At 50.3% G+C, this 27553-nt stretch overlaps 1 protein-coding gene across 1 annotated transcript in view; it reads left to right on the top strand.

Moving 5' to 3' along the window:
* ptprsa (protein tyrosine phosphatase receptor type Sa) overlaps positions 1 to 27553 on the top strand; it is a 135357-nt gene that overhangs the window by 19099 nt on the left and 88705 nt on the right. The window contains 3 exon segments of the mRNA XM_047036833.1: positions 8402 to 8607; positions 18871 to 19016; positions 21395 to 21536. Of these exon segments, the coding sequence (XP_046892789.1) occupies positions 8511 to 8607; positions 18871 to 19016; positions 21395 to 21536 (385 nt within the window). The 5' untranslated portion in view covers positions 8402 to 8510.

Here is a 27553-nt window from a genome sequence, read left to right as displayed (position 1 = left end):
TAAAAAAAAAAAAAAAAAAGCCCTTAAAGAGATTTACCAGCTGCTTGACCTGTGAACTCTGACCTCCTCCCCCCCAAAACCCCTTAGTTGGCGACAGGAGGGACGAAGGAACGTGGGGGGGGTGGTGGGGGGGGGGGTCCTTCACAGGTTGACCGAGGGGTTTGTAGACGGGCGGTGTTGAGGAGGAGTTCAGGGGTTCAGGGGGAAAGGGGGGATGGAGGATGTTCTCATGGGAGACCAGCGTGGTTTGGGACTTTGAGGCCACAGGAAGGGGTGGGGGGGGGGGGGTGGATGGGGGTGGGGGGGGGTTGCTGTGGGAGCTGTACATTTGTCCTTATGTGTTTGCATGTGCATGCCTGTGACTGTGGGATGTGCAGGGGGGGGGGCATCATGCGTTCTGGCAGGCGAAACACTTCCTCGGTCCTCGTGCGGTCAACGCTGGCTTGTTGTCACCACCACCACCGCGTAGCCCTGCCCGGGAACAATCCACCCTGTGTTTGTCACTCCAGAGGGCACTCGTTCCATCACCCCTGCCCAGGCCCGGAGCACAGGGCCGGCACACAACAAACCCTCCCCCTGTCTGCCCTGCGGTTGTTATGGAGGATACATTAATGGAGGCCATGACATTCTGGGCCCTGGCTGGCGATGCCAAATCATGCTTCGGTCATGAGCTTCACTTAATGCCAAGAACTGGAACTACCTTTTGCCCCTGGACTATTTGTGCCCCTCATGTTCATGAATGCAACGCGTCTCACGCTGGCAAATTGAGTCCAAGCGTTGGAGCGGGGATCCGGAACTGTCCGGAACATTTGCTCCTTGCTCCGGTTTTTACTGCAGCTGTAAAACAGGACCAGTTGTTTTCCCAGGCTGGGAGGAGTGGGGATGGGGGGGGGGGGCAGACAGACAGGCAAAGAGACAGGCAGACATACAGAGATCGAAAGACACCAGGTAAACCTAACATGACCATCTGTCTCTGCAGATTTTGACAGAAAACACACATTTTGCATGATTTGCATTATTTTCTGCAATGAGTGATAGCTTGTGTTTTCTACCACCTTGCATTTTGAATAGCCTACCTTAGTGGAGAACAAGGCAGAATATAATGGAGGAGAAGTTAGAGCGTGGGACGAGAGGAGATGAGAGCAGAGCAGAGGAGGATTAACTGGGTAGAACAGACATTTCTAAATAGACCAGAACAATTATATCTGGCTTCATTCAGACTTATACAGTATCAGACTACACTTAACTGCAAATTACACATCGGAAATGAAATTACATCTCGTAGATTGAGTGTGATTTGTGCCGTGATCTTGTCTGCGGCCCACCCAACCAATAGAAAGGACACTGGAGATTGTAAGGTCCTTATCCAATCAAATTTGGTACAAATGATTTTTAATTTTTAATTCTCTTTTTAATTATATTCCTGAGAAGAGGAGAGGGAGAGAAGGATGTCCTCGGTGAAGTGAGTATTCATCAGTCAAGCTTGTCTGGGTCGTCACGTTCACACTCAGAGTTGAGGTTCTTGTCAGAACCATGTGAAACAGGAAGGAACACGGGATGAAATTCAAGGAGACATTGGGTATTGGAGTTCATGGGATGCCAAGTAAAAAAGGTGGAGGTGAATCATCCTGTTTGCTTATTTGGAGACTTTGGAGAACACCTCACATTTGGAATTCTCAAGGTCAGATCGTACGCAGCCTCCATTTGTATTTAACGGGTGTTTCTTTTTGAGTGCTGTTTTTTTCCCCCAACTGTCTTTACCTGCAAATGGATTAAGGTGGCCATGACATCTTAGGAGAGCCTTGGCTCGATATTCTTGGGGCCTGACTTGGTGACACACTGCCAGTGGACTTGCTTCCAACGGGTACTGAATAAATGATCTGCCGGTCTAGCATACTAATGGAACCGCACCAATGTCCCTTTCAGCAGCAGAGACTCTGATGTAATTGTGTCTCACACACACACATGCACTCACCTTCATCAGGGCATCAAGGTAAATGGACACCTGCATACACCGTATCATAGAGAGCATAGAGACACACAAACTTAGGAAATATCTTGTGTCTCTTATAATATTTCGATAGCGTCACTTACCCACGCCATCGGGCTTCTTGTAACCAAACCAGATGGCACCAAAAACACTGTGCCGTTACCATTTCTCTCTCGCACACACACAGACACACAGACACACGATTTCCCTTGACCCATCTACTTACCATAATCACATTCCTCGCTATTCCACTTCTTAAACAAAGTAGGCACACATTTCCCAGCAGTCCGGCTGCCCTCTAAAAGTTTCCTCCCAACGCAAATGTAAAGGGCGGTTGGCCGAGTATCACTCCTCGGGTCCGTGCGATGCTTGTCTGTCGGTCTTGGCGCGGGGCCAGGGACTGACGTCGCCTCCGTCTCTTGTCAAGGACTAATGTGTCTGCACCCCCTCCCTCCCTCCCCCCTCCCCCCCCAGGGTGTTGTGTAATTAAATGGGCCTGTCTATAATGTCTGGTCTAGAGCCAGTATGATGTCCACGGAGGGCGTCCGCGACCCTTGACCTTCGCGAGCATTGTAGGGCTCTGACCCAGTCCCTCCCGGATCAGGGAGAGCCAGCCGGCCGGCCGGTTAAGTTAGTGTTGTCTGCTGGCGCTGGAAGGTCTGGTTCAGGCCGAGACAGACAGCATAATGGTTTCTGTGCTCCACAAAACGGCAGGAAGTCACACTTTAGTTTCGAGGTCAGCCCCAGCCAATCAGGAACTGTCAATCCTACGTCTTTTGTAGCACCGCGAGCCTGTCTGGTTTTTTTACCGCGGCGGGTCGGACAGGACGGGCCAACAAGACTCAGCGCTTCCTCGTGGCACGTAAACAAACCCTGTCACATTTCACTCACCTGATTTTTGTGTGTCGGGAAAAAATGGCTCCGTCAATTGCCAGTCTTGGCGGGGCTTTACTTAACAAGTGCATTGGAGGGATTCCAGGAAAGTGCAACTGTCAGTCAGTCCGTGTCTCCGAAAGGTCTTGCAGTTCATCCAACTGCCGTGCGAAAAAGCCCTAAAACCCCGTGCCCTAACGGCCTGTGTAAACAAACGCTCTTACAAAAGCTTTGCTCGGTGGCTGGCGGACATTTGTTTTTGGGAGAGAATGACCTCAGTCCAGAGGACTGCGTTTTCTAAACGGCCGTTGTGTGGGAGACCTGAGCTTTGTTGAGCCCAGTTGTAGCCCGGCAGCGCTGACGTAGGTCCCCATTGTAAACACTCACTCATACACAAACCCACACTCCCACGCACACTCCCAGCAAGATTTTGAGTAAATCTCATAGGGGTATTACTGTTGTTCCTTTGCGGACTCCGTTTGGGGTTTTTGCTCATTCGCAACCCAACAAAGTGAGCGAGTGTTGGGATGAATGGAGTTTAGGGGTATGACTCTACGATTAAGATCTTGTCAGAGCAGAAGTGAGGACGGAGGGAAGGGGTGTAGGAGAGACCAGCGATAAAGGAGAGGGGGGGGTAGACAACCAGGCACATGATGGGCCTTTACATAATCGTCCTGCAGATCCATGCAAATTCATGCGATTCCCCCACAAAAACATCTGCAATGCAAGCACACTTAAGTATGCATGCGCAAAGGGGAAGGGCTGAGAGAGGGAGAGACGGAAGAAGGAGAAGGGAAATGAGGAAAATCAAAATAAATTCAAGCCTGAACGACTGAGGTTATTTTTAGTCACACAACACACACACTCAAGGACACTACACAAACACAACAACACTTCGCAGGTATCCAAGCTCTGCATATCCTCACAGACAAACAACTAGGGCTTATATTATTTTATGCAAAGGTTTAACTCATGTATCTTTGAGATGTACAGCCTTTTATGCCTCCGAGATTTTAAACTGGGAATTTGAGAGACTGATGAGCGAGCTAAAGACTGGAGCGTTCTCAACCGTAAAACGAAAAAGTGCGAAATGTGAGAATTGACACCTTGAATCAATTGAGCTCGAATAGATTGGCCTCCGAACTAGGCATGTTGATCCACACCATATTTATATCTATCTCTAGAGGCACAGTCACACGCATACGTAAGCTTTTGTAAGAGCGCAGACAAAACCTGGAAATTGTGATCAAGCCCATACTTGAGTCTTTTGGTCATTGCTTGCTCATGAATCAAAGGAAGGCTCTTCAAACTGCGAGGTAAACGGTGACCATGAAGCGGTGAGGCACAAAGCTTAACCTGTTTAAAGAGCGATATTCCGAGTGAAGGCTGGAAGGGCCTCGTTTACGACACCCTGTTCATTGTTAGCGTAAAATGCTATGAGTTAGCGCTTGCTTTTAGGGAAGCCTATTAAAATGAAAGCTGTGTGGTACACTAGCTGGGGACTGAAACGATCCTCTAAAAACAAAACGAAACATACACAGTCCAGGTTTCGCGACTGTCGAAAGTAATAAGACATATCTTTCCCTTTTTATTGTAGTGGAGTAAAAACCGAGCCACTTGTGTCTCTTCTGCAATGCTAGCAAAGCACAGTGGTGAAATGAAAGAAAATAAAGGACTACTTTAAGTGTTTTTCCAGGTCAAACTGTTAACGTCGAGTAGATGAAGCTCATGAACTAATGCTGAGTGAAATTAATCAACCTTTTCTCATAAAAGACTTCTCATTTCTATTGTGATATAGCCTTCAGTTAAACATAGCAAGGGTAGGGTTTCTTTTCCAACATTTGCTGTAATCTTCTCGTACAGTCACTTGTTTCTCTATTGTCCTGGCCACACACACACACACACACATCATGCCGGTGCATGCACAAGCAGATGGTGAGTCTCTTGGATACAGTTGTTACTCAACAAACATAGACACACACCCACTGACTCACTCACACACACACACACGCTCATTCTCTCTATCTCACACACTAACACACACATACACAAACATCACATTGGCTCCTCTGTCTCCTATTTGTGTGGTCTCTACAGAGGAAGAGTACGTTTGTGAAGCAGCTCTTATCCAGCGGTGAGGCTTGGTGAACTAAGGAAATCCTGGAGCACCAGGGTTTAGGCCCAGTCGGGTGCACTAGGCAGAGAAGAACTTCACAGGAGAAACGGGATCCGACGTATAACTTGATTCGAATCCAAAACGTCTTGAAGGGAAGGCCAGAGATCCAGAAGGGTCCCTTGGATCCTGCAAATGATTGGTCGGTAAAGATCGGTTGTTTTGGTGCAGCTAGGCTGTGAAACCGAATGCAAGCAGCCTACCTCACATCTGGGGAAAGGCATGTTTTTGGGGGGTTTGGCCCTGCAGGCAAAGCAGTATTATTGTTTTTTCATTACCGGTAATTCACATTGTTTCATATGGTGTGCGTATGTGTGTGTCCACATCGGTCCACTGCTTCAATTGTAGACTTGGGCATAATTGGACTCCTCTCCTGAATACGATGCCTGAGCATCAATAATGTACATAAAGGGGTTGCTGATCGCACCAGACAGAATACCAAATTACTCACAAGAAGCTGCCTCAGAACAGAGTTCTTTTGGAGGACAGAGGGTGGGTGGGTGAGAGAGAGGAAGGTAGGGAGGGAGAGATGGAGGGAAATCAGGCAGCAATCTGGGCCAATCATGATTGCTGCCAGTTTGGAGACGTATCGGCGACCTGTTGCCAGAAATGTGTGTGGATGTGTGCGTTAAAGTGTGTGCCTGCCCATCCGTACCCTCTTATGTATGTGTGTGTGTGTACTCACATCACCCAATGTGATGGCCTCCAGATTGCTAGAGTGAACAGAAAAGTCTTCGCCGGTTGCGTAGCTTAACAATTGATGGCAGAAGCACCTTCTTCTGCATGTTGCTCTGCTTTCGTGACGGCCTCAAATATGCTAGGGTGTCTCCTCGGCCCTTTAAGTGAAGACCCTTAAACCGAAATGTTCCTAGCGCGGTACTATTATACCATCCAAAGACAGACGCAACCGTCTTTATTAGCATCTAGCAAGTAAACTACTAACAGCAAGCTTTTTGTCTGAGCGATAGATCTTTCTGAACTAGTCATTTGTGCGCCACAAATGGGTTTTGTTCACACAAGGATAAGCTGAGCCCATGAAACAATACCTTAGCTTTAGCATTAGCACGCCTGCCCCCAAAAAAGATAGCCCTCCACTGGTAGCCAAGGACACGGGTGTAAATCTGGGGATCAGGAAACGATAGCAATTAGCGATTCCCTGTCTGCCTCGCCCTGTGAATGTGTTGGGCGCCGGGCAGCTAGGCTTTAGCAATTGATTAGCCTACACGGTACCCTCTGTAGATTGCGAAGCGCCTTTCAATGCCCCCCCTCCCCCCTCCCTACACACACACACACACCCCACACAGGCTTCCCCTAAACATACATGCACACACCCCAGTCCTTGTCCTCCAGAGTTCCTCTCCAGAAGAGAAACTGTGGTTGCTCTTAGCGAGGCCTGGGGTTTCAAAGAGAGGTGCTAATAGCGAGAGAAGTGCTCTGCTTCTGTGCTTCGCCAAGCATTCGACCACGAAACCACTCGAGTGACACACTCGCATCTCTATTGACAGCTGAGCGTGTGTGCCGGCGCCTCGCCTGTGTCTAGGCTCGGGCTGGCAACAGTCGCACTGTCGATGTGAGATTTGAAACAGGGTTGATGTGTTTCTTTGTTATTGTGTATTTAAAGTAATCATTCTCAGAGGGTGGGCTGAATATCTTTGAAATGAGGTGCACTTCCTGTGGGCTTTAACCCACCAGCGCCATGGCCTCCTGGTGGGCAGTGGGGAGGTCCCTCCACGTCCACCATGCATTGCTCTCTCTCTCTCTCTCTCTCTCTCTCTGTCTCTCTCTCTCTGTCTCTCCCTCTCTCTCTCTCTCTCTCTCTCTCTCTCTCTCTCTCTCTCCTAGTGACATCACCTGCCCTCTGAAAGAAACAAATACAAAGAATATGTGCTCTCTCTCTCTCTCTCTCTCTCTCTCTCTCTCTCTCTCTCTCTCTCTCTCTCTCTCTCTCTCTCTCTCTCTCTCTCTCTCCTAGTGACATCACCTGCCCTCTGAAAGAAACAAATACAAAGAATATGTGCCAAGACAGAAGCGTATGCTATTGTGCGAGAGAGATGAGCTCCGTTTTTTTCCCCCCTGAAAGAGCCCCCAGTATTCGGCGCGAGGAGCAACAATGGAGCCATTGTCGTGCAGGAGGACAGGGATAGCTGTTCCAGTCAGCGCAAAAACACGGGGAGATGGGCGTGGGAGGGGAACGCGGGTGATTGAGAGATGGGGCCCCCGGAGCCAAGTGGGCGGGGACTTGGCGAGCGCCCCGGCGCGGCGTCTACGGTGCCGGGTTACTCTACGATTAGCAACCGCGGCTGTGGCTTTGGCTGGCGGCCTGCGTTGGCGAAAGCGGCTCGTCTGCGACACGGCGCGCTCAGTTGTTGACTGGAGCGACTAATCTCGTGTTCTTATTTCAGTCGGGGTAATAATAGGGGTGGAGGCGCACGGGTCGTTTTGCCGCGCCACGCGGACCCGGGAGCACGCTCTGCTCGCTCTTTGAGAAAAGTCGGACACGATCGCGGCGAAATGGCTGTTTTTTGTCCGACTCTGATCTCTGAGCACCTGTGGCTCGGAGGTGTCTTCGACAAACAGAACCGGGTGTTCTTTCCTGTTATACACCTCTTTATCCCTCGCTCTCTCTTTCTCTCAAAGCAATCGTTCCTCGGTCTTCCTGTCACGCTCTCCCTCCCCCTCTTTTCTCACATCTCTCTTCTCTCTCCTCTGTCCCCTCCATCTCCATCTCTCACTCTCACTCCCTCCCTCCCTCTGATCTCTCTGTCTTCCCCCCTCGCTCCCTACCTCTGTCTCTCCCTCCATCTCCCTCTCTCTCTCTTTCTCTCTGTTCCCTTTTTATTCCTCCTCTTTTTAATTAAACATGTGTAACTACTCGGCAACGTATGACACGGTAGACATATCAGTGAGGACGCGTTCCCTATGCCTGGCGTGTGCACACAAGGATTAATGGCAATTTGACTAAAACAAAGAGACGTTCCCTGAAATATCGCCGGGTACCTACATAATTACGCGATGTGCTGATAAGCAAATAATGACAAGATCCTGCGATAGCGCCCCAGACTAATTATGGGATGTGAAAAGCAGTTGATTGCGGGTGGGGGGGTGGGGTTGGGGGGGGGCACTTCACCGTGGAAACTGGAGATGGCGTCCTATCTGGGTTCTAGTCTGACACCGGCGGCGGTTTCAGTCTCATGTCTGTGATCACAGTGGCCTAACAGCGGGTGAGGGCGTATCGACTGTACAGAGGAAACCCATTTCTGCACCTGCGCACTAGGGTGTCCAACAAGCGTGCTTCTGAATGCGACATTTGACCTAATCCACCGCTCTTCTCTCCTTCTCTTCTTCCCCCCCCTCCCCCCTCCTAGACAGAGTGCCAAGCCATCCTGCGTGAAGACCCCCCCCCCCCCCCCCCTTCTCCTACTCGTGGGGCCTCGGCTCTGTAGCCAGGTCGAAGCTCGCCTCTGTGGAGCCAAGATGGCTGCCGGCTCTCCCCCCTGCCTCTCTCTGCCGGCGCTGCTGCCAATCAGCACCTTGCTCCTGTCCTTGCTGCTGTCCGGTTCACATGCCTTATGTAAGTACCCTTCAACCGTACATCCACTAACCTTTTCGACATGTTTTGTTGTTGTTGTTGTAATCATTTGTTAACCTTTTGTATTCAAATATGTACTCATGTTGGTTTATGGTGAGCTCTTGGTCTGTGTGTCTATATATAATATTCCGGGTATTTAATGCGTTGGGTAGATGCACCGTCTTCGACTTAGCCTACTTGATTTGTTATCTAAGATTGGCCGGCTTTGTTTCCATATTGTTTTCCTCCCATCGGGTTGGGATCCTAATCTTGGAATGAAAAAAAGAAAGTAACCCCTAGCTATGCGTGTAGAATATCTGCACCATAGCTGCTATCTCTATGGGTCTATCCTCCCCATCTCCTCACTTAGCACCAGTGGGAACATCGCGCCGGTTCTCCCTGGTCGGGTTTTGTTCCGCTCCGTCTCTCCCCTAAGATGGGTTTAGAGACGCATTAGGACAACAAAACAAAGAAGCGCGGCAGATAAATAAAAGAGCGAGGGATGGGGGGGGAGAATGAGGAGAGGCTTCCCCGCCGAGTTTCGAAAGGCAGTCGATGGGCGTGCGCCTGAGAGAGAGAGAGAGAGAGAGAGAGAGAGAGAGAGAGGGGGGGGGGGGGGGAGGGAAGGGAGAGAGCGAGAGTGTACTTACTGACAGAGAGCTAGTTTGAGCCTCACCTGTTTGAATTAGCCTGGTCTTTTTTCTCTCTCTGCTCCTCACGTCTGCGAGCTAAAGTGGAGCTTACGCCGATCGCTGATGTGTATCTCTCTACTAGACTCCTATCCTCATCTGTCTGTCCCCACCTTTATCTCTCTATCGGAGCATCGCTCTTCTCCTCCCTCCCCTCACCCCCCCCCCCCCGTCTCCTCTTTGCCGGCTGTTTTCTGTCTCTCCTCCTCTTGGTTTCTGTCTATTTCTTCTTCTCTCTCTCTTTTTTCCCCTCTCCTTTCCCTCTCAGTAACTTGATCTAGATACACACACACACATCACTCACAGTAGCCACTGCGAAGAGCAGCCGTTGTATATAACCTTCCAAATAGACCACAGTGGTTTGCTCGGACACACACACACACACATGCTCGCGCACGCAAATGTAAGCACCTACGCACGCACACACCCATAGCCCATTCTCTGTCGTCCGCCCTAATTGCTAGTTCAGATTGAATCCAGCCAGCGGCTCATCTCCTGCAGATTGACAGAGCTTTCTGTTTGGGCTGTGTTTTGTGTTTTGTCTGCCCAAGGTTTTCTCTTTCCTACCCTCCACCTCGTTTAAAGCACTCTACCCTCCATTTATACTCGCCCTCCCTCGCGTCCCTCCTCCATCTCTGTTTGATGCCGTCTGCACCTGCCTGCTTTTGCTGAGCGCCACAGACACACAAGCTTCTGGACTGGCGCGCGCACGCGCGCACACACAATTATGCACGCGCGGCCCAGGGGTGCCGTCGTCCAATTAAATTCTCTCCCACCTGATCTTGAGGGGACAAAGAACCCTCATATTAGTCTACCCTCTCTCTCCTTCGCTCCATCAACACCTTTCTGCAGACCCCTCGCACGCACGCCAACACGCGCACCCGCGAGCGCAGCAAGTGGATGTCACCTCTTCGGAGAGGGCTTTTGCTAAAAGCATGATGTCATCCTCCCTCCTCCCTCTTTCTCCCTCGCTCGCTCTCTCCTCCTTTCACTCTCATAAATCACAAGGAGGAGGAGACATTTTTAATCAAAAAAGGAGAAAGAGTGTTGAATAAATCCAGCCACTCCGCAGTAATAAAGCCTCCCTTTGCATTGTGTGTGTTTGTGAGTGAGTGTGCATGTGTTTGTTTGAAAGCGAGAGACCCCCCTACAGGCGGTACTGTGAGCATGGCAGCCTTTCAGTTCCAGGTCTGCCTGTGTCTTGCTCTGGAAAGTCCTGTATTGTAATCTGTGGGGAATTTTAGGGAGTTGACCTTAAAACCCTTTTGTCTCCAATCCATGGATAACACCTAGGGCCCTTCTCTACCACCTAGACAAGATTTCTCTCTGACTTGCTTCTCGCAAAGTTATTTTATTTCCAGTTTGTATTCTTCCGTGAGAATTTCCTTGTTTTCTGTCGTGTTTTTTATTTTATTTTCCAGTTGAGGGATTTTTTTTCTTTGCGTTGCCTTTAGGCTTAGATGTTGATAACAGTGGGCATCTGTAAATCCTTCTGCTAAACGACATGTAAAAAACGTCTGTACAACACAATTTGATTTGATTTGATTTCCAGACGGAGATGAACAGAATGGGCTTGTCAGAACCGAGAACCGTCTCAGAGATGGGTCAATCTGACCACGCTTGACCACGACTCTCCTTCAGACAGATCCCAAACGCTGCTGGCATTTAGTAGCTGCTGTTGGTCATCGTGTGTGTGGGTGTGTGTGTTGGGTGGAACTCAAAACTGTGGGAATAAGGAGAACTAACGCTGGCCTCTTCAGAAAGGAAGTAGGCTGCCCCTTTGGGACTGCGCTCTCACCCCATACCAAGAACAGATCCGATGAAAACAAACACACAGACACACAACCGCACACACTCTTCCCAACCCTGTCCATTCAGCAGGGTGTGTCGGTTTGCCTGACCACAGCATCCAAGGCCCTGCATTATGCTCCCGTCTGCCTTCCACCAGCAGACACCGCAAGACAACAGTGCCCAGAATAGCCCCCGCCAAAACACTGGCTCCGCAAATCCCATTTGTTCCTCTGTCACCTCTCCAAAAGTAGCGCTTTTCAACCGTCTAAGACTCACACAGCGATAAAATTGAATCCGTACATAAATATAGGGAAAAGCGCTATGTTATTCCTCCATGCTCGCCACTGACTGACCATTTAAGGTTTTGTTTTGTTTCTCTTGGTATTTTTATTTTTTGGGGGTGCATATTGGCAATATGCACAGTTGGGTTTTTGGAATACTTAAGGACAATGAGGTGCGATTTTTATTTGTATGATTATTTATGCCCTTTCCTTTCCAATGCAATTTTCTTAAAAGTTGCCGGCCTGTCTTTGTCTTAGCCGGGACCACTAATTGTAACTGACGTGAGCCTAGAGTGATGGGGGAGCAATTTCAATAATTTATTTTCCCTTTGAAGCTGCCAAATGAAAACATTTCCAGCCCCTCAGGGAGAAAGAGTAGTTCTCCCATTCAATCCTTCTCCCTCCCTTTCAATTTAGTTGAATTCTATTTGAGATAGACCACCCTTTGAAAAACTCCAGACATCACTTTAGCCGATTTAGCATCAATATTTAGCAGCGACGCCCCTCGCAATTTGATCCTCAATTTCGGATTTTTGTTTTGAGTTGGAAAGTTCTTTTGATCATTCACCCAGGGCACTAAACAGGACAAATCATTTGCCCCACACCCTTAACTTCATTACATGATAGGGACCCAATCTGTTTGGCTTGATAGACACTTTTTCTTTTCACTAGTTATTTTTAAGCTGCAGTTCTAGTAGCAGCCGACAGATGTCTCCACAGTGGCCTCACCTTTTGCTTTAATTTCCATAATCAGCTAATACACAGTACGTCCATATAGTCAAATAATATGACAAGATTTATAGATAAGGCCTTTGATTTTTTATTGGACCAAGCGACCAGGGTTTATTCAACTGGCATTAATCTGAATAAACTGGTGAATGCAAGTCCTCCTAGAGTAATGTGGATAGAGTGTTTCTGTTTTCCAACTATATCTGTCATCAGCAACCGCCGTAAGCATCTATATTTCGATTCAGTATTGTTTACCATATTGTTTACCAAAGCAGAGATCGTTGCGATCCTAGAGTGTAAGTAGCATTAAATGACTTTCTTGTCCTATCAACTCCAAGCCTTTTATTTATTTATTTTTTGACCAAGTGCTGATATCCGTAATTTTTTGGTTGCTATGGGATAACACAGTCCAATAGAGTCAAGTTTGACACAACAATACAAGTGATTGAAGTGTGTGAAAGGCGCTGTCCCTTGCTGTTTTTCAGGATGAATGAATTCACCTCAGCAGCGAGGTGTCCTTTGAAATTGCAATTGTGTCCAACACTTTGATGAAGGCTCCCTCTCATTTCACTTCTTCAAAGGTTTTGAATCGTGACTTTGGAAAGGGGGAAAAATGCCTGCTATGTTACCTAGATAAGGTGTAAAAGCCAATTGTACAATATGTGTTCCAAATCAAGAAATATGGTGGTGAAATGCTCGGTGTAGCTTTCGGTTATTCAGTTCCATAGCATGGTTGTTTGTGAAACCAGATGGAGTGATATAGATAACCCCTTATTTCATTGCAGTACTCCGTGAATAGATCAAGGGCCTTTACCATCATCTCCTCTCAGAAAGAAGCATTTGGTGGTACTCCAAATGTAGCAGTTACACGTAAGATTTGGCCAGAGACCATTTTGGGCTCCTACCAATTGCAGGTGTTTTGATTTCAGTTTTATGCAGTCAACAAGTGTCAATTGCCTTAAGAGACTGTGAACTGTAGAAAATTGGTCCCATTTCGCAATCCCTTGGTGTCCCCCAGCTATTCAAAGATTGGCCGAGCTCTTAGACTTAATTTCCTTTGGCCTTCTTGAAATCGAGTTGATTTATTGCCAACAGATTATAGCATAATATGACGTTTTTTTCCCCCTCCATCTGTATTCAAAACAATGGTCTCAATGGGACCAATTCTACACTATGAGAAGACATCCCTGAATTCATCTCCTTGACAACCGTGTGCTTGGAATAGTTTGCACGGGAGCATTAGGGCTTTATAGCTTAAACCGGCTTCCTCCAGTCCTGCCCTGGGCTTTTGAGGGCGGGTGAGGTCCATTTACAGTTTATAGAAAGTCGAAACTTTATTTCACTGCAAATTGAAGAGGAGAAAAAAATGATTTTTAAAGAAACATGATCAGAATCAGAATAGTGTTTCATCGCCAAGTGGTTCCAAACAAGGAATTTACTTGGGTGGGCAGCTGCATACAGTAAACATAATAAACAAGATAAAATGTAGAAAATATATGCAGAAATGATGCTGGCACTGTATGGGCCTCCCGAGCCTCCGTAGCCCTGAGCCGTTCTTCTGGGAGTGAGGTGACCCTGGAGATGACCTTGGTTTTGACGATGCAATCAGCACGCTCGCTTTGCGAATTAACTGCATCAAAGATGACTTGGCCCACCACCTGGCCCAGAGAGTGGCTCCCAATTAACCTCCCTTCCCCCTCCTTAATTGAAAAAGCAATTGTTTCATTAACTCGTTAGCTTTTGTAGAGCAAGGTAAGGATTATGTCTCATGGAGGCCCGGATAAATTAGCCCTCCGGAGGTTTACCAGGGCTTGGATTATTACGGACTGGACGATTGTTTATCGACATAGTTCTGTCGAAGCTTTCTTTTTTTCCGGTTTGAAACCAGAAACTAACATCGGACGAGCCAGTAAGGATCATGGTGATTGGAGTACCAGAGGGCCAACTTCCTGTACACTGAAGTGACTTGATAGGTCAACCCTCCATGGCGAATGCCCGCTCCTTGGGATGTTGAACGAGAGGGAGTCTCGAAAGGGAGGGAGTCTTCCACCTGGAGCACAACCAGACCGCCATGCTTTTATCCATGTCCACACCCCTCCAACTGACCCCCTGAATCCCCTGAATCTCTCTCTCTCTCTCTCTCTCTCTCTCTCTCTCTCTCTCTCTCTCTCTCTCTCTTTCTCTCTCTCTCTCTCCATTCAAGTCTTCACAGCAGTCCATTAGCCCTAGCCAGGAGCTAAGCTATGCAAGCGATGGCTGAGAGGACATAGGCTAGTTACCATAGCGATGGAAGCCTCTGAGAATTGGGGCCTGATTGATGGGGCCCGGTTTTGTGGACCTGGAAGGTGTTGCTGGGCGTGTTTGAAGTTGAGGAGGTGGGGTGGGTATGGAGGGGTGGGTGGAGAGGGGATGCCAATCTTGGCCTGGCTCAGTCCAGACATGGGGGGCCTCCGTTACAAGTAGCTACAGGCATGCTGGCGTTCGTGGAGACCGACCTGCCACGAACCGCCTCCCCGCCGTAGATTTGTGATTAACACCACCTAGGGCCTCGTTCCGTCTCTCGCCATCGCTCCATTTACGGACTCAATATGCCACCTTCAGGAAGTGGGAAAAGATTGCGTTTCAACCTGCGTTGGAGGTCAACATGGTCTGGAGAAACATGACTCTGTGTGGTCAATTACACTGTTAGACTAACAGTCCCATTCCAGTTGGTGAAAAAAAAATGTCAGGCCTCCAACCTCACAACCACCGTAGAGTAGGCTAAGCTAACTGCCCTGTGAGATAGGCCAATAGTCGCTAGCTCCTCAAATGGGGTCCAAATGTTCCCTTCACCCTCGAATAGGCCTTTTCTCTGCTGTCGCAGGTGTCTATATTCAACTAGATGGATGCCAAGTGGTTTTCCTCTCAGCCCCCACTTTTCTCAAATGACTGAATGGGTTTATGAGGGGCCATTTTGTCCTCCACTTTTCTCATTCCCGCCATAATAGCTCCTATTTATGTTGTGGGCTTCCATGTTCGCTGGCATTAGTCACAGGTCCGTCTTCTGGTCTCGCAAAGTACACTGGCGAACGCACAGGACTGTAAATGGAAACCGACATAGCAACCACCCCGTGCCGCGGTAGGCTGTTTGAACGAGGCTGTGTCATTTCTCTTATCGGCGGCGAGCAGAGTTAGCGGTCAGTAGCGGGATGCTACATTAGCAAAACAAGTAGATGCTTACACAGTGTGAGTTAGTTTCCCCCCGCCGGCCGCCGTGTTTGCTCGGTAACGCTCCATTCTACCGTCCTGTGAAGATAGCGGCTCCCCCATCTCATGCTATTCCTGCCTTACCCGACTCCTGCTAGGCAGATAAACCTGGTCGCGTGTGCTTATCTGCGCTCAGTTGGAACCTTTTCTCCATTTGAAAGAAGACGGGAATAGAATGAGATACTGGGGGACAGCTATAAGGCTGCAGGGCGGTGTCCTTTCAATGTCATCGAGAGTGTGCAGCTGAACTCCGTTCTTCAAGTATACTGTAGTCGTATTTAGAAAATGGTGAGGAATTTGGAAAGAAAAATGTGACTTGCATCATTTTCAGTTTTTTTTTTTTCGAGCCTCTGATTTGTTCAGCGCGTCCAGAGGTGGCATGGCTGCTCTTTCCGATTGCGTGCAAAGCTCAGCCGAGATGATGCCATTCAGGATGTTGTTCGAAAATAGAAAGCCATTTCTTTTCAATAGACATACGGTATTCACAATCGTGCATTTAGCGTCGTGCGTGACGGCAAGGTTCAGCTGATGAAGTGAGGGTGACGCTCAACAATAACCGACAGTCGAGGCCCCAAGGCCAAGTGGCAGCTGAAAATTGCAAAAGGTTAATTATGCCGACGGCAGTTTTCATACGGCGCCCGTGCACACGTGCAGCACGCGCACGTGGAAAAGGACCCCGTCGACGGCGTACTCTTCATATTCCTAATCAAGCTCACACACACACACACACGAACACACACTCGCACTACACTTTCCACTCCATGCCTCTCATGCCTCCATCAGATTTGGGGTTTCTCAGCAGGGGTAAAACACAGCCCCGGGCTGTGTGTGATGCCGGTGTTAGATGTTCGCCGCTGCACTGCTTACACGCCGGGCACAGACGGCTTAACCACCTTCTCCCCTCTCCCCCCTTTGCTCTCTCTCTCTCGCCCGCCCTCCAGTCCCTCCCTCTCTTGCTCTTTGGTTCCACCTCTCGGATTATCCGCTCGTCCGTTTGTATCCCGTCCGTGTCTCTCTCTCTTTACGGTCTCTCTTCATTTCTTCACATTGTGGCTCCGTCCTCCGTCACCTCTCTCTCTCGTCGGTTGAAGAGACCATTGCTCCAAGTTTAACCCGGGAGACTCGGTCGTGCCGGTCTCGCTTTTGAACGTCTAGAGCTTGTGGGCCCTTCTAAAGGGGTGTGTGTGTGTGTGTGCCATATGCTCAAACGCAGTGGGGTGGTCGGTACCCCCCCCCCCCCCACACTTTCCTCTCGCTGTGGAACCTAGTCACCTCTGTCTGGTTATCTGCATACACTGTTGGTGTCATGGAAGAGAAATCAAACAGGATAGCAGGTTCTTTGTCAAGGTGTATTCGTTAAACTCGAATGCACGGCCCATCAAAGATCGGGTTGGTTTTCCCACGGAACACCTGACCTCCTTGGCAAGAGACGCAACATCGTTTTCGGAACGTCCACGAGATCCGGGTTGTCACCGATCAATTGCGATGCTTGCGCACACAGCGAACAAACGCGGCACGATTGCGTGCGAGCGTAACACGCGGTACGCGGCACGTGCGTGCACACTCGCCATATGCACACGGATACACGTAGGACACGTACGCGGAGAAACCTCGGGCGGGCGTTCCGGTGATGTGGTAAACAAGGAGAGACGAGTCTCCCAACGGCTCCGGGAGATCAAAGACACACGCGGCCCCCTTCGAGTCTGTGCATCGATCGGGCTTGTTGTGACTCACAAACACGTGTGTGACGTGTAGGATGTAGATTCTGTAACGTGTGCGTGCGTGTGTGTTTTTTTTTTATGCTCGCTCACGAAAAAGATTTCACCCGATACAATATTATTTTCTCTCGCGGTAAAGTGAACTTTCCGTGGAATGCCTCGCGTGTCCCCAGGCTTCATCTCACTCCAACTAACTTCTTCCTCCCCCCCCCACCCCATTCCTGCTTCTTCACTCTATCTCTCTATCACGCGTGTCCCTAATCAATGCAGGATCTCTCCTTCATGTGTGTTTATCACAGCCCAGAGAGAGGGCTCTGCCCGCTGCCTCTTAATTATTCATCTGATGTTCCAGCATCGGCTGTTTGATCATACCCACGTATCGTTGCACGCCGGCCGTTAACAAGTCTCCCCCGAGACCGCGGACGCCGGCTCTCTACCCGGCTCGCTTGCGTGTCGAGATTGACCCCCTCCCCCCCCCCCCTCCGGCCCCCAGCATCCACCCCATAACAGAACGAGCCCCCCCTCCTCCCCTCGCTAGCCCCATCGGGCGCAGGAGCAGTACGCGACACGGAGAGTTGCAAAAAACGAAAAGAGGTTTGTGGTTGACGTTCCTCACTTAATCTGTCGAGTCACGATGACGTGCGTTGACGTTTTTCTTCGAGGGGAATGAAAAAAACAAGGATCGGGGAGGCAGTTGCGTCCACCCGAACGGTTCCGTGGCTTCCTTATCTACCTGGGTCGCTCCCCACCTGTTTGAGATGCCAAAGCGAGCACCCTTTTTTCCCGGACGTGCGTGTCCGTCATCGCCCCTCTCCCTCCGTCTCCTCTCCTTCCCTTTCTCCCTCCATCACGCCTCTGTCTCTGTCCCTGTCTCTCTCTCTCTCTCTCTCTCTCTCTCTCTCTCTCTCTCTCTCTCTCTCTCTCTCTCTCTGGTGCAGGCAGCCGGGCGAGCGACGTGTGTGGGTTTGAGGATTTTGCTCAACGAGTGTGTGTGTGTGTGTCCGTCTGTCTGTGTGTGCGTGTGTCTGTGTGTGCGTGCGTGTGTCTGTGTGTGTGTGTGTGTGTGTGAGTGAACGGAGGGTTACAGGAGGGGCATAAAGCCATAGACAGAGACTGGGGGGCTCTTTATTATTCATTGCTCCATTAAATAATTCATGTCGGCGTCAGCGTGTCAGGGTGTGCATTGTCTGTAGTGTAATTACCCCGAGGTGTTGATACACGATGGACACTTCCCCGGCTCATACAGACTTCTCTGCAGTCCACAGCCTCTCTCTCCCTCCCTCCCTCTCTCTCTCCCTTTAACTCTCTCTCTCTCTGTGTCCCTCTTTCTTTGACTTTGTTTCTCTCCCTGTCTCCCCCTTTCGCTGTCTCTCTTTGGGTCTTTGTCTCTCTTTTGGTCTTTCACTCTCTGTCTCTCCCTCCCTCTTGATATGGAATTTCTCGTCCGACTGTCTGTCGCTGCCTCTCCTGTCTGAGACGGCGATGGGAGGGTTCCACTTTCACATGGCCGAGGAATTCCAAATTCTGCTCCCCAGCCCCTCTCCCTGCTCAGACAGTCGATTGGGAGGGGGTGTGGGTGTGTGCGTGTCACTGTCTGTACTCTTCACAAACCGTCCCCTTGATTTGAATGCGTCGACAGACTCATAATGAATTGGTTATCTCCACTGATACTTGCCTTCCCATCGCCTGTCATTTGCACTAACGACCTCTCTCTCCCTCTCTCTCTCTCACCCTCTCTCTCGCCCTCTCTCTCTCGCCCTCCCTCCCTCTCTCTCTCTCCCTCTCTCTCTCTCTCTCTCTCCCTTCCTCCAGCACCACCTCGGTTCACGAAAGTTCCCGTCGACCAGATCGGCGTATCCGGGGGCGTGGTCTCCTTCGTGTGCCAGGCGACCGGTGACCCCAAACCCCGGGTGAGCTGGAACAAGAAGGGGAAGAAGGTCAACTCCCAGCGCATCGAGGTAAGATGCCCACCGGCGCCCCCTCACGGTTAGGAGGAAACAACGACAGGCGTCTTTACAGTTTTTCGCGATTGCTAAAACACTGAACCCCATTCTCTGAATCAAATGGTCAGTGAACTAAAACCATTTGTCAAATCAGACACTCTTTGGCAAAACTCTAAACATATTCTCATTCACGAAACACATTTTGCACTGTGATGCACTTGTGCTGCAAAATGGTAAACACGGGGCAAACCGTAAACCCAACTACAACATAGTTGTCATCTGTAAAACACAAAGACTCCAGATGTTTCACTCGTTTCTAATGGCAGTTTGGGACAATGTCAGCTTTCACCATGGTGTCTATATACAAGAATAGTTCAACATCAACCAGAATTTTTTACTGTAAATGTTTGCCTTCCACCATACAGCCTTTTTCTCAACCCAATTGCAGAGTTGTTCTCTGTGTGGCGGTGAAAGGTCTATGACCGAAACCCATATACCAGGGTAAATCTTTTTCCTTCCAAATCCTTTTTACAAGCAATGTCACAGAGGGCTTCACATATGCTGATAGAGCTGCCACAGATCAAATAGAACTCATATATCAGGAAAGTGTCAATGGGTGTTGAAACACCAGTGTTTCAAAATCCCAAATCGATTTTCTTTATTGCTATGTAAATGCATTTACTGTGTAAACATAAACAAATTTGTCTTTACATGGAACTACATGGGCTGGATGTTGTGTTCTCCATTTCTATGTGTTGTGTCTAATGATTGCTCCATAGTGTTTATATTTTGATTTGCTGTGTTTAGGATCTGACAGCATTGTTTGATTTTGAGCACAGGTTACATGGTTTCGGAGCGAGTGTTTGATTTTGCCAAAAGAGTCAGAAGTTTGGGAAATTGAGTTTGGACATTTGGTTTCGTGTTTACAGTTTTAAGAACATGGTTGACTTTCAAGAAAGGCGTTTTAGCCATCGTGAAAAACTACTAAGATCTACCCGTCCCCGGCGGCACGCGCGTCCTCGCTGTACGTCTTCATCGTACACGCCAGGTACGCGGCAGCAAGTGCGTGTCGGTGGCACCACCCGCGCCAGCCTGGCGACTGGGCACCGAAAGCGACATTTACGCCCCGCCCCTCCGCGCCACCGACAGCCTGCCAGCTGAACGAGGGTACTCGCCAGTCTCAGCGACGGGGCCTTTTGCCGGCATCCATTTTTCCAAACGCGCCAAGCTGTGCTTTATTCATGATGTTTCTTTGCCGTTCGGTCTCCGCGTGAGGCCAGATGGAGGCTTTAAAGTCTTGATTGATGCTCAGCGTTGTCTAATTAAAGCTCGCTGGCGCTATCAATGCTGGAAGCACACTGGGAAGACTTTGCCCTCGCCTACAGGAAGGCGACGGCGACAGAACAACAACAGTAGCAGCAGCAGCAAAAACAAGGAAATATTCTGATATGCGACAAATAATAAAAAAGTGCTGTTTTGCATTACGTTTCTCTCGATGAAAGGATGGCGGATGGGGGGGGGGAGGGATTGGCTAAACAAACAAAACCCCCATGGGGTGCAGGATTGAACTCTGACTGAAATGACGCATGTACGTGTATGCATTTTTCCCGCATTTGCGTTTTTTGTTCAAAAAGAATCCCGGCCTCCCTCCAGCTTGCACTTTGATATTGATCTCGATGTTCAACTCACACTGTTTTTCCTCATTAGAGTTTTGGCCTCGAGATCTTTTCAAGACACAACTGGGAGACGGCTACCCCCACCAGCCGCTTCCTCCCCGTTGCCCCCATCGATCCACGCATACGTGTGTGTGTGTGCTTGTGTGTGTGTGTGTGTGTGGTGCGTGTTCTAAACATGATGAATGGTGAATGTGTCTATTCAAAGGAATGAAAAGGGAATGCTTTCGAGTTACACACACACACACACAGCTCTGATTGTAAACACACGTCTCACCTCTTTCTCGCTCACCCAGACTATAGAGGTTGACACACACACACACAGCTCTCATTGTAACACACATCTCTCGCCCTCCCTACACCCGACTATAGTTTCACACACGGCTCGGATCGTAACACACATCTCTCTCTGTCCTTACCTCAGACTATAGTTTCACACACACACACACACACACACAGCTCTGATCGTAACACACATCTCTCTCTCTCCTCACCCCAGACTATAGTTTCACACACACACACACACGCACACACAGCTCTGATCGTAACACAAACCTCTCTCTCTCCCCACCCCAGACTATAGTTTCACACACACACACACACACACACAGCTCTGATCGTAACACACCTCTCTCTCTCCCCACCCCAGACTATAGTTTCATGCACACACACACACACAGCTCTGATCGTAACACACCTCTCTCTCTCTCCCCACCCCAGACGATCGAGTTTGACGAGGGGGCGGGGGCCGTGCTCAGGATCCAGCCCCTCCGCGCCCCGCGCGACGAGAACATCTACGAGTGCGTGGCCGAGAACAGCGAGGCCGAGATCAACGTCAACGCCAAGCTGTCCATCATCCGAGGTGAGCCTATCAGCGCCCGCCCCTCACGTTACATTCCCTTCGCCTTCGCCGACGCTTTCGTTCCGACGGACAAAGCCCATCGAGGACTAATAGGACGCAGTCATGACAGCCTTGCCGTGGTAAAGGCCCAGGAGTTGTTTGTCTGTGCTACGAGATACACAGTGCGACAACAATATCGTACCTCAAACGTGGTGCTTGGAAGGAAATCAGTTACCATCAGGAAGTAACGCGAGGTCTCTGGCCACATATCACTTCCTGGAACAACGTGGGCCTCTTTGCAGAAACGCGGATCTGATAAGGGTCGATAGGTGCGAGCGACGCACTTGGAAACCATATTCTGGCTCCTATCCACAGCCTGCGTTATCAGAGGTCGCAGCGGAAAAGAGATAAGCGCGGGCTGCAACCCACTCCGCCGCGCTTTCAATTACTGGGACGAGGTTGAAGAAGGGTGCTCCAGATTCACTTAGGGCAGACGGAGTTTGGCGCTGGGCGAATTCCCCCCCGCCGTTTCGTTCCATCTCTTGCCGGCAGTTTGGGGCTGGATGTTTATCAAGGATCAATCTGGGCAGCTATGGCTTCATCAGCCGCCTATTCAAAGGAGGGAGAGAGATGGTGCCGTTTTCCAGAGGGCGCTGAGAGGCCTCATTGTCTTTCGAGGAGAGCCCGGAGAAAGAGGCTTGATTGGTCGCGCACAGGCGACGTCGTGTATCTGACAGATGTGTGAGACTGAGTGGAAACACTCCCATGTCAGGGGGGGGGTCGGAGAGAGAGTGTCAACCGACAGTCACGGCGTTCCCCCTCTCCCTTGTCTCGCGCTCTCTCTCTCTCTCTCTCTCTCTCTCTCTCTCTCTCTCTCTCTTATATCTATGTTTCTGTATCCATCTTTTCTGTCTCTGCTTCTTCCATCCATCCATCTCTCTCGATCCGTCTCTTCCTTTCTCTCTCTCTCTCTCTCTCTCCATCTCTCTCTCTCCATCTCTCTCTCTCTCTCTTTCTATGTCTCTTTCTCTATCTCGGTCCATTTGTGTCTTTGTCCATTTCACTTTGTAAAAGAGGCTCTCTCTCTTTCTCTTTGCTACTGTCTCTCTGTCTCTCTCTTTCCTTCTCCCTCTCTACCTCCATTTGTCTCCCTTGCCACTCAGTGTCCCATCCCTCTGGGGGCGTTTTCCCATCATGCCTGGCTCCGACAGCCCCGGGCCATCACGCGTTATCCTGTTTGTCTTCCCTGGCACAACCGTTCCTGCTTGACGTCATGTTTGTACAGGGAGCTGGGCTCTCGCCCTGTTCCTGACTCTCTCTGCCCACCCTCTCTCTCTCTCTCTCTCTCTCTCTCTCTCTCTGTCTCTCTCTCTCTGTCTCTCCTCTCTCTATTTTTCTCTACTCATCCCAGCTCCTCTCTCTCTCTCTCTCTCTCTCTACTCACCCCTCCTTTCATCTCCCTCTCCTCTCTTCTCTCCCCCGCTCTCTCTCCATCTCTCTCCCCTCCCTTTTTCTCCTCCAACGCTACCATCTGCCCCTGTTCCCTGGCTGATGCTGCTGTGTGACCAGGACTAAAGCTGTGACAAGGACTGGGAGCGGGAGGCTGGGGGTGGAGGGGGCTGGCTGGGGGGTGAGCTGAGCCGGAGAGCTGGCAGCTTGCTGGGGCTCCTGGTTGGGACTGAGGCCCAGCAGCCCGGGTTAGCAGTGATTGTCAGCAGCCCAGTCTTACATGGAAATCCAGGCTTTGGGGCAGGGCCCAGGAGACCGTCCGCCACACAGGCCCAGGGCAGAGAGGCAGGCAGGCAGGCAGGGAGGGAGGGAGGGAGGCAGGGAGGGAGGGAGGCGCTCAAGCTGGGGGGAGGAGAGGAGAGAGCCCCCCTTCCTCGTCCCAACCACCTCCTCCTCCTCCTCCTCCCTCCATCTGTTCAAATGCCTGTCCTCACACTGGCCTATGAGCGCAGCAGGGCAAGACTGGAGGAGAGAGAGAGAGAGAGAGAGAGAGAGAGAGAGAGAGAGAGAGAGAGAGAGAGAGAGAGAGAGAGAGAGAGAGAGAGAGAGAGAGAGACATGGGAGAGTACGTTCGAGGTAAAGTGGATCGGATAGAAGGGTGACGGGCGAAGGAAATGGAGAGAATGGAAAGGATTCAAAGAGAGAGAAAAGACAGAGAGAGAGAGAGAGAGAGAGAGAGAGAAAGAGAGGATAAAGGGGGGGGGGGGGATACGGATGCACATCTAGTGAGTAGAGACACAACTAGGCTGAAGAAGTGGAGAGTGAAATTGAGATGTGCTGTTGGAGGTTATCAGAATGACAGGGGTCAAAGTATACACACCGAACCAACAATTCACAAGTTGACTCACACACACCCACACACAAATGCACACCTCCACACAACCCGGCACATGTAGCCCTACATACGTCAGTACAACTCATGCAGCCTAATCACACTTAGCGTTGTAGGAGTCACACTGGTCCTGATGGCTACCCAAAGAATTACTCCCCCCCCCCCCCCCCCCCCCCCCCCCCCCCCCCCCCCTTACACACACACACACACTCAGACGCACAGAGAGAAGGAGAGAGACAGAGAGAGAACACACACATGCACGCACGCACGGCGTACGTCGGTACACACAGAGTACAGTGAGGAAGGGAGCACAGAGGAGCGTACCCCCCCCCAAAGCACTCCCCTTTCACCCCCCCCCCCCACCGTTTTAGTCAGTGCGTTAAGAGAGGCCCGTCTGCTTCCGGCCTACACCTCCTCCTCTATACGTAGTCCACTGGGAGCCGTTGGTCAGAGAGACACACATGCGGTTGGACGCCCGCGCTGGCTGTTTTTCTGCCTCTCTTACTTTGTCTTCTTCTTTGGCATTCATCCTCTTTATCCCTGTCCTGACGTTTCTTATTCTCTCCGTCTCTCTCTCTCTCTTGCTCTCCCTATCTCAGTTGGAAATAACACCTGTTCACCATAGCTGCAGGCCCACCTTGGCACTGCAGTACACTCACACACATATACATACAGTACACACACAACACAAGCCTGACCCTTGGCACTCACCCCTAACGCAGTCCCGACACAAACAGCAGCCCTGGTTTCACCATCTGTGCTCGTTCACCCAAAGACCTGAACCCAACCACGACCCCTCCCCTCGTGCCAAGACACACACACTCAGTCATCCCAGTCTACAGTCCATATTTTAATGCAGCTCCACACACACACACTTTTATCCTCCCTCCCCTTTCTTTTTTCTTCTCATCTTCCTCTCCTCTCCAGGTGGAACTAATAACAACCTGTCCTCTCTTTTTGCAGTGTGCCTGAGTAAACTCTCTTTTTCTTCCCACGCCCTCTCCCCAAGCTCCCCTGGCCTCTTCTACAGCACCCTCCTCTTTGCAATCTCCTCATATATATCTCTCTCTCCCTTCCTTTTTTCTCTCTCGCTCTTTCTCCATATCCACAAGTGTACACACTCTCTCCCTCTCTCTCTCCCCCTATTCTCTCTCTCCCTCCCTTGCTCTCTCTCTCTCTCGCTCTCTCCCTCCCTTGCTCTCTCTCTCTCTCTCTCTTTCCCTCCCTGTGGCTGACCCCCTTACTTCTGAACTTCGTTAGCGAGGACAGGTCGACGTAGCGGACAGGCTTAGCAGGCTAGGCCGAGGCAAGGCTCATTTGATCAGCTCGCTAAGCAAAGTTTTATTTGTTCCACAACTGCTTGTTGGCACCCAAATTGGGTGCGTAGACACACACATGCAAACCCTTATGAGCTGTTGTTGATGGAACTCGGAGGTTAAGGAAACCAAAATATGAACCCACTCGTCACTTCCTGGTTGGGCTACCCACCAATCATCAGCCACAAAATATCCTCACTCTGTCTCTTGGTTGGGTTTGGATGGGTTTTGACACGTGCTGTCGGTAAATGAAAGAATGTGACGCCACGGCTACAACCAGTCTAGCTTGCCGCCCGCTACCCAAACCCTCTCGTCTGAGTAACCGTATCCAGGAAGAGGCACAGTTCCCTATGGGCAAGAAGGATCCAATCAGATTCTAGCGAGCCGGGAGTGAAATACTGGTGTGGGCGTGGCGCAGATAGCCTAGCACTCCAATCTCCCAAGATTAAAAAGCTTTGGAGTAGGGAAGGGCAGGTAGAGTGAGAGAGGAGGAGACGGTGGATTGTGGCATCGGGCCAAGCTTTAAAGACATCTTTTGCTAAGCGTCCATCTTAAGCTCTCCGCCCCTCCTTCATGTGGTTCCCTCCTTTTTTGGTGTAAAGCCCTCCTCCAACCCCTGTCGCACCCTCTCGTTAACGCGGCATTCGTGTTCTGTCTGTCTATCCGCCCTTCTTTCTGGATGCTCTCACCACTAAGGAGGTGGTGAGGTCGACAAGGGCGTCCCGGCTGCGGGCGGGGGGGGGGGGGGGGGGGCTGGTGGGTGGGTTGGGTGGTAGGGGGGAGTCGCCGGGTATTAGCCTCTGGGTGTTCTCAGAGCTGCGCCTTGAATGATTTGGGGTAACGGAGCGTAGCGGAGGGGAGGGGGGGGGGCCTGGGATCTGCATTATCATACATTAGAGAGCCCGGGGGGGGGGGGGGGGGGGCACTTTGCAATGCGGCCGCCGTGTCGGCAAAAGCGGGCGCGCGTTTCTGTGTGTTTCTGCTCGTGTGTGCTGCGAAACTTGTTTGTGTGTGTTTCTGTTTTTTTTTTTTGCCTTTGTGCATGGGGTTGTGGAGGAAAACTGAGGATGATGATCATGGCTAGGTTTAAGGGGTGAGAGGCAAGACGAATCTCAACGGATTAGTATTGACCACCCACCGACCATTGTTTTCTGCTCTCCTCTCTCTCTCTCTCTCTCTCTCTCTCTCTCTCTCTCTCTCTCTCTCTCTCTCTCTCTCTCTCCCTCTCCCTCTCCCTCTCTCTCTCTCTCTCTCTCCCTCTCTCTCTCTCTCTCTCTCTCTCTCTCTCTCTCTGTCTCTGTCTCTGTCTCTCTCTCTCTCTCTCTCTCTCTCTCTCTCTCTCTCTCTCTCTCTCTCTCTCCCCCTCTCTCTCTCTCCCCCTCTCTCTCTCTCTCTCTCTCTCTCTCTCTCTCTCTCTCACTCTCTCTCTCTCTCTCTCTCTCTGTATCCTATTAGTTCAAAATGGTCTTTCTCTTCTCCTCAGCCTAGACCATGCAGATGACGTGCTCCACAGCACACACAAGACCTCCTACCTCCATCTCCATGTAATGGAGCTTTTCCACAGAGACAGGTGACATTTGAGAGAAGGCAGGCAGGTATATTGGATGCGTTGCGTGCACAGTATATAGGGTCTGTGTACGTGTGGGTTTATGTTAATGCACGATGCGTCTCCCTAGACCCTTGGCCGATCTCAGCGCCTCGCTGGCTCATGGGTAATTCTTGCATGCTGGGGTGGGGGTAAAGGTCGCCGCACCCCCAACAACAGATCATGAGCCTAATTGGGCAGAGAAGAGGTTGCTGGTCCCCTTTCCACTGAGCGGGATAGCTTTAACAATGGGGAGAGTTTACAACTGACCTCCTCTCCTGGGAGGACAGTGAACTGAGAGAGAGAGCCAAAGCCAGAGACAGAGAGAGAGACAGAGACACAGAGAGAGAGAGAGAGAGCCAAAGACAGAGAGAGCCAAAGAGAGAGAGAGAGAGAGAGATGGCGATTGAGCCAAAGAGAGAGAGAGAGACGAGGGTTATTGTGAGTCTAGCGTGTGGAGCAGGTGGGCATCGGTTCTGATGATATCAAGTAGAATAGAGAGCAGCTCTCTCCGTCCTCACCTCTGACCCGCTCTCCCCCTTTTCCAAGCCCCCAGCCCAGAGGAGAAGAAGGAGATAAAGCGGCAGGGAGAGAGAGACAGAAAAAGAGAAGGATAGTGAGGATGGGGCCAGAAAAATGGGCGGTGAGAGGATTGAAAGAATGCATTGAAAACAGAGAGAGGGGGAGGGAGAGGAGTGGAGGTGATGAGTGAGGAGAGAGGGCAGGAACGGTAACCGATGATTAGGAAGTCAGACCCGAGGACCGATGAAAGACCAAGAAAAAGGTGGTGAAAGAG

This window comes from Hypomesus transpacificus, chromosome 16, assembly GCF_021917145.1.
Source record: "Hypomesus transpacificus isolate Combined female chromosome 16, fHypTra1, whole genome shotgun sequence".
Classification (NCBI taxonomy): domain Eukaryota; kingdom Metazoa; phylum Chordata; class Actinopteri; order Osmeriformes; family Osmeridae; genus Hypomesus; species Hypomesus transpacificus.
The sequence above is the reverse complement of the archived record's forward strand: the minus strand, read 5'-3'. Positions and strand labels throughout refer to the sequence as shown.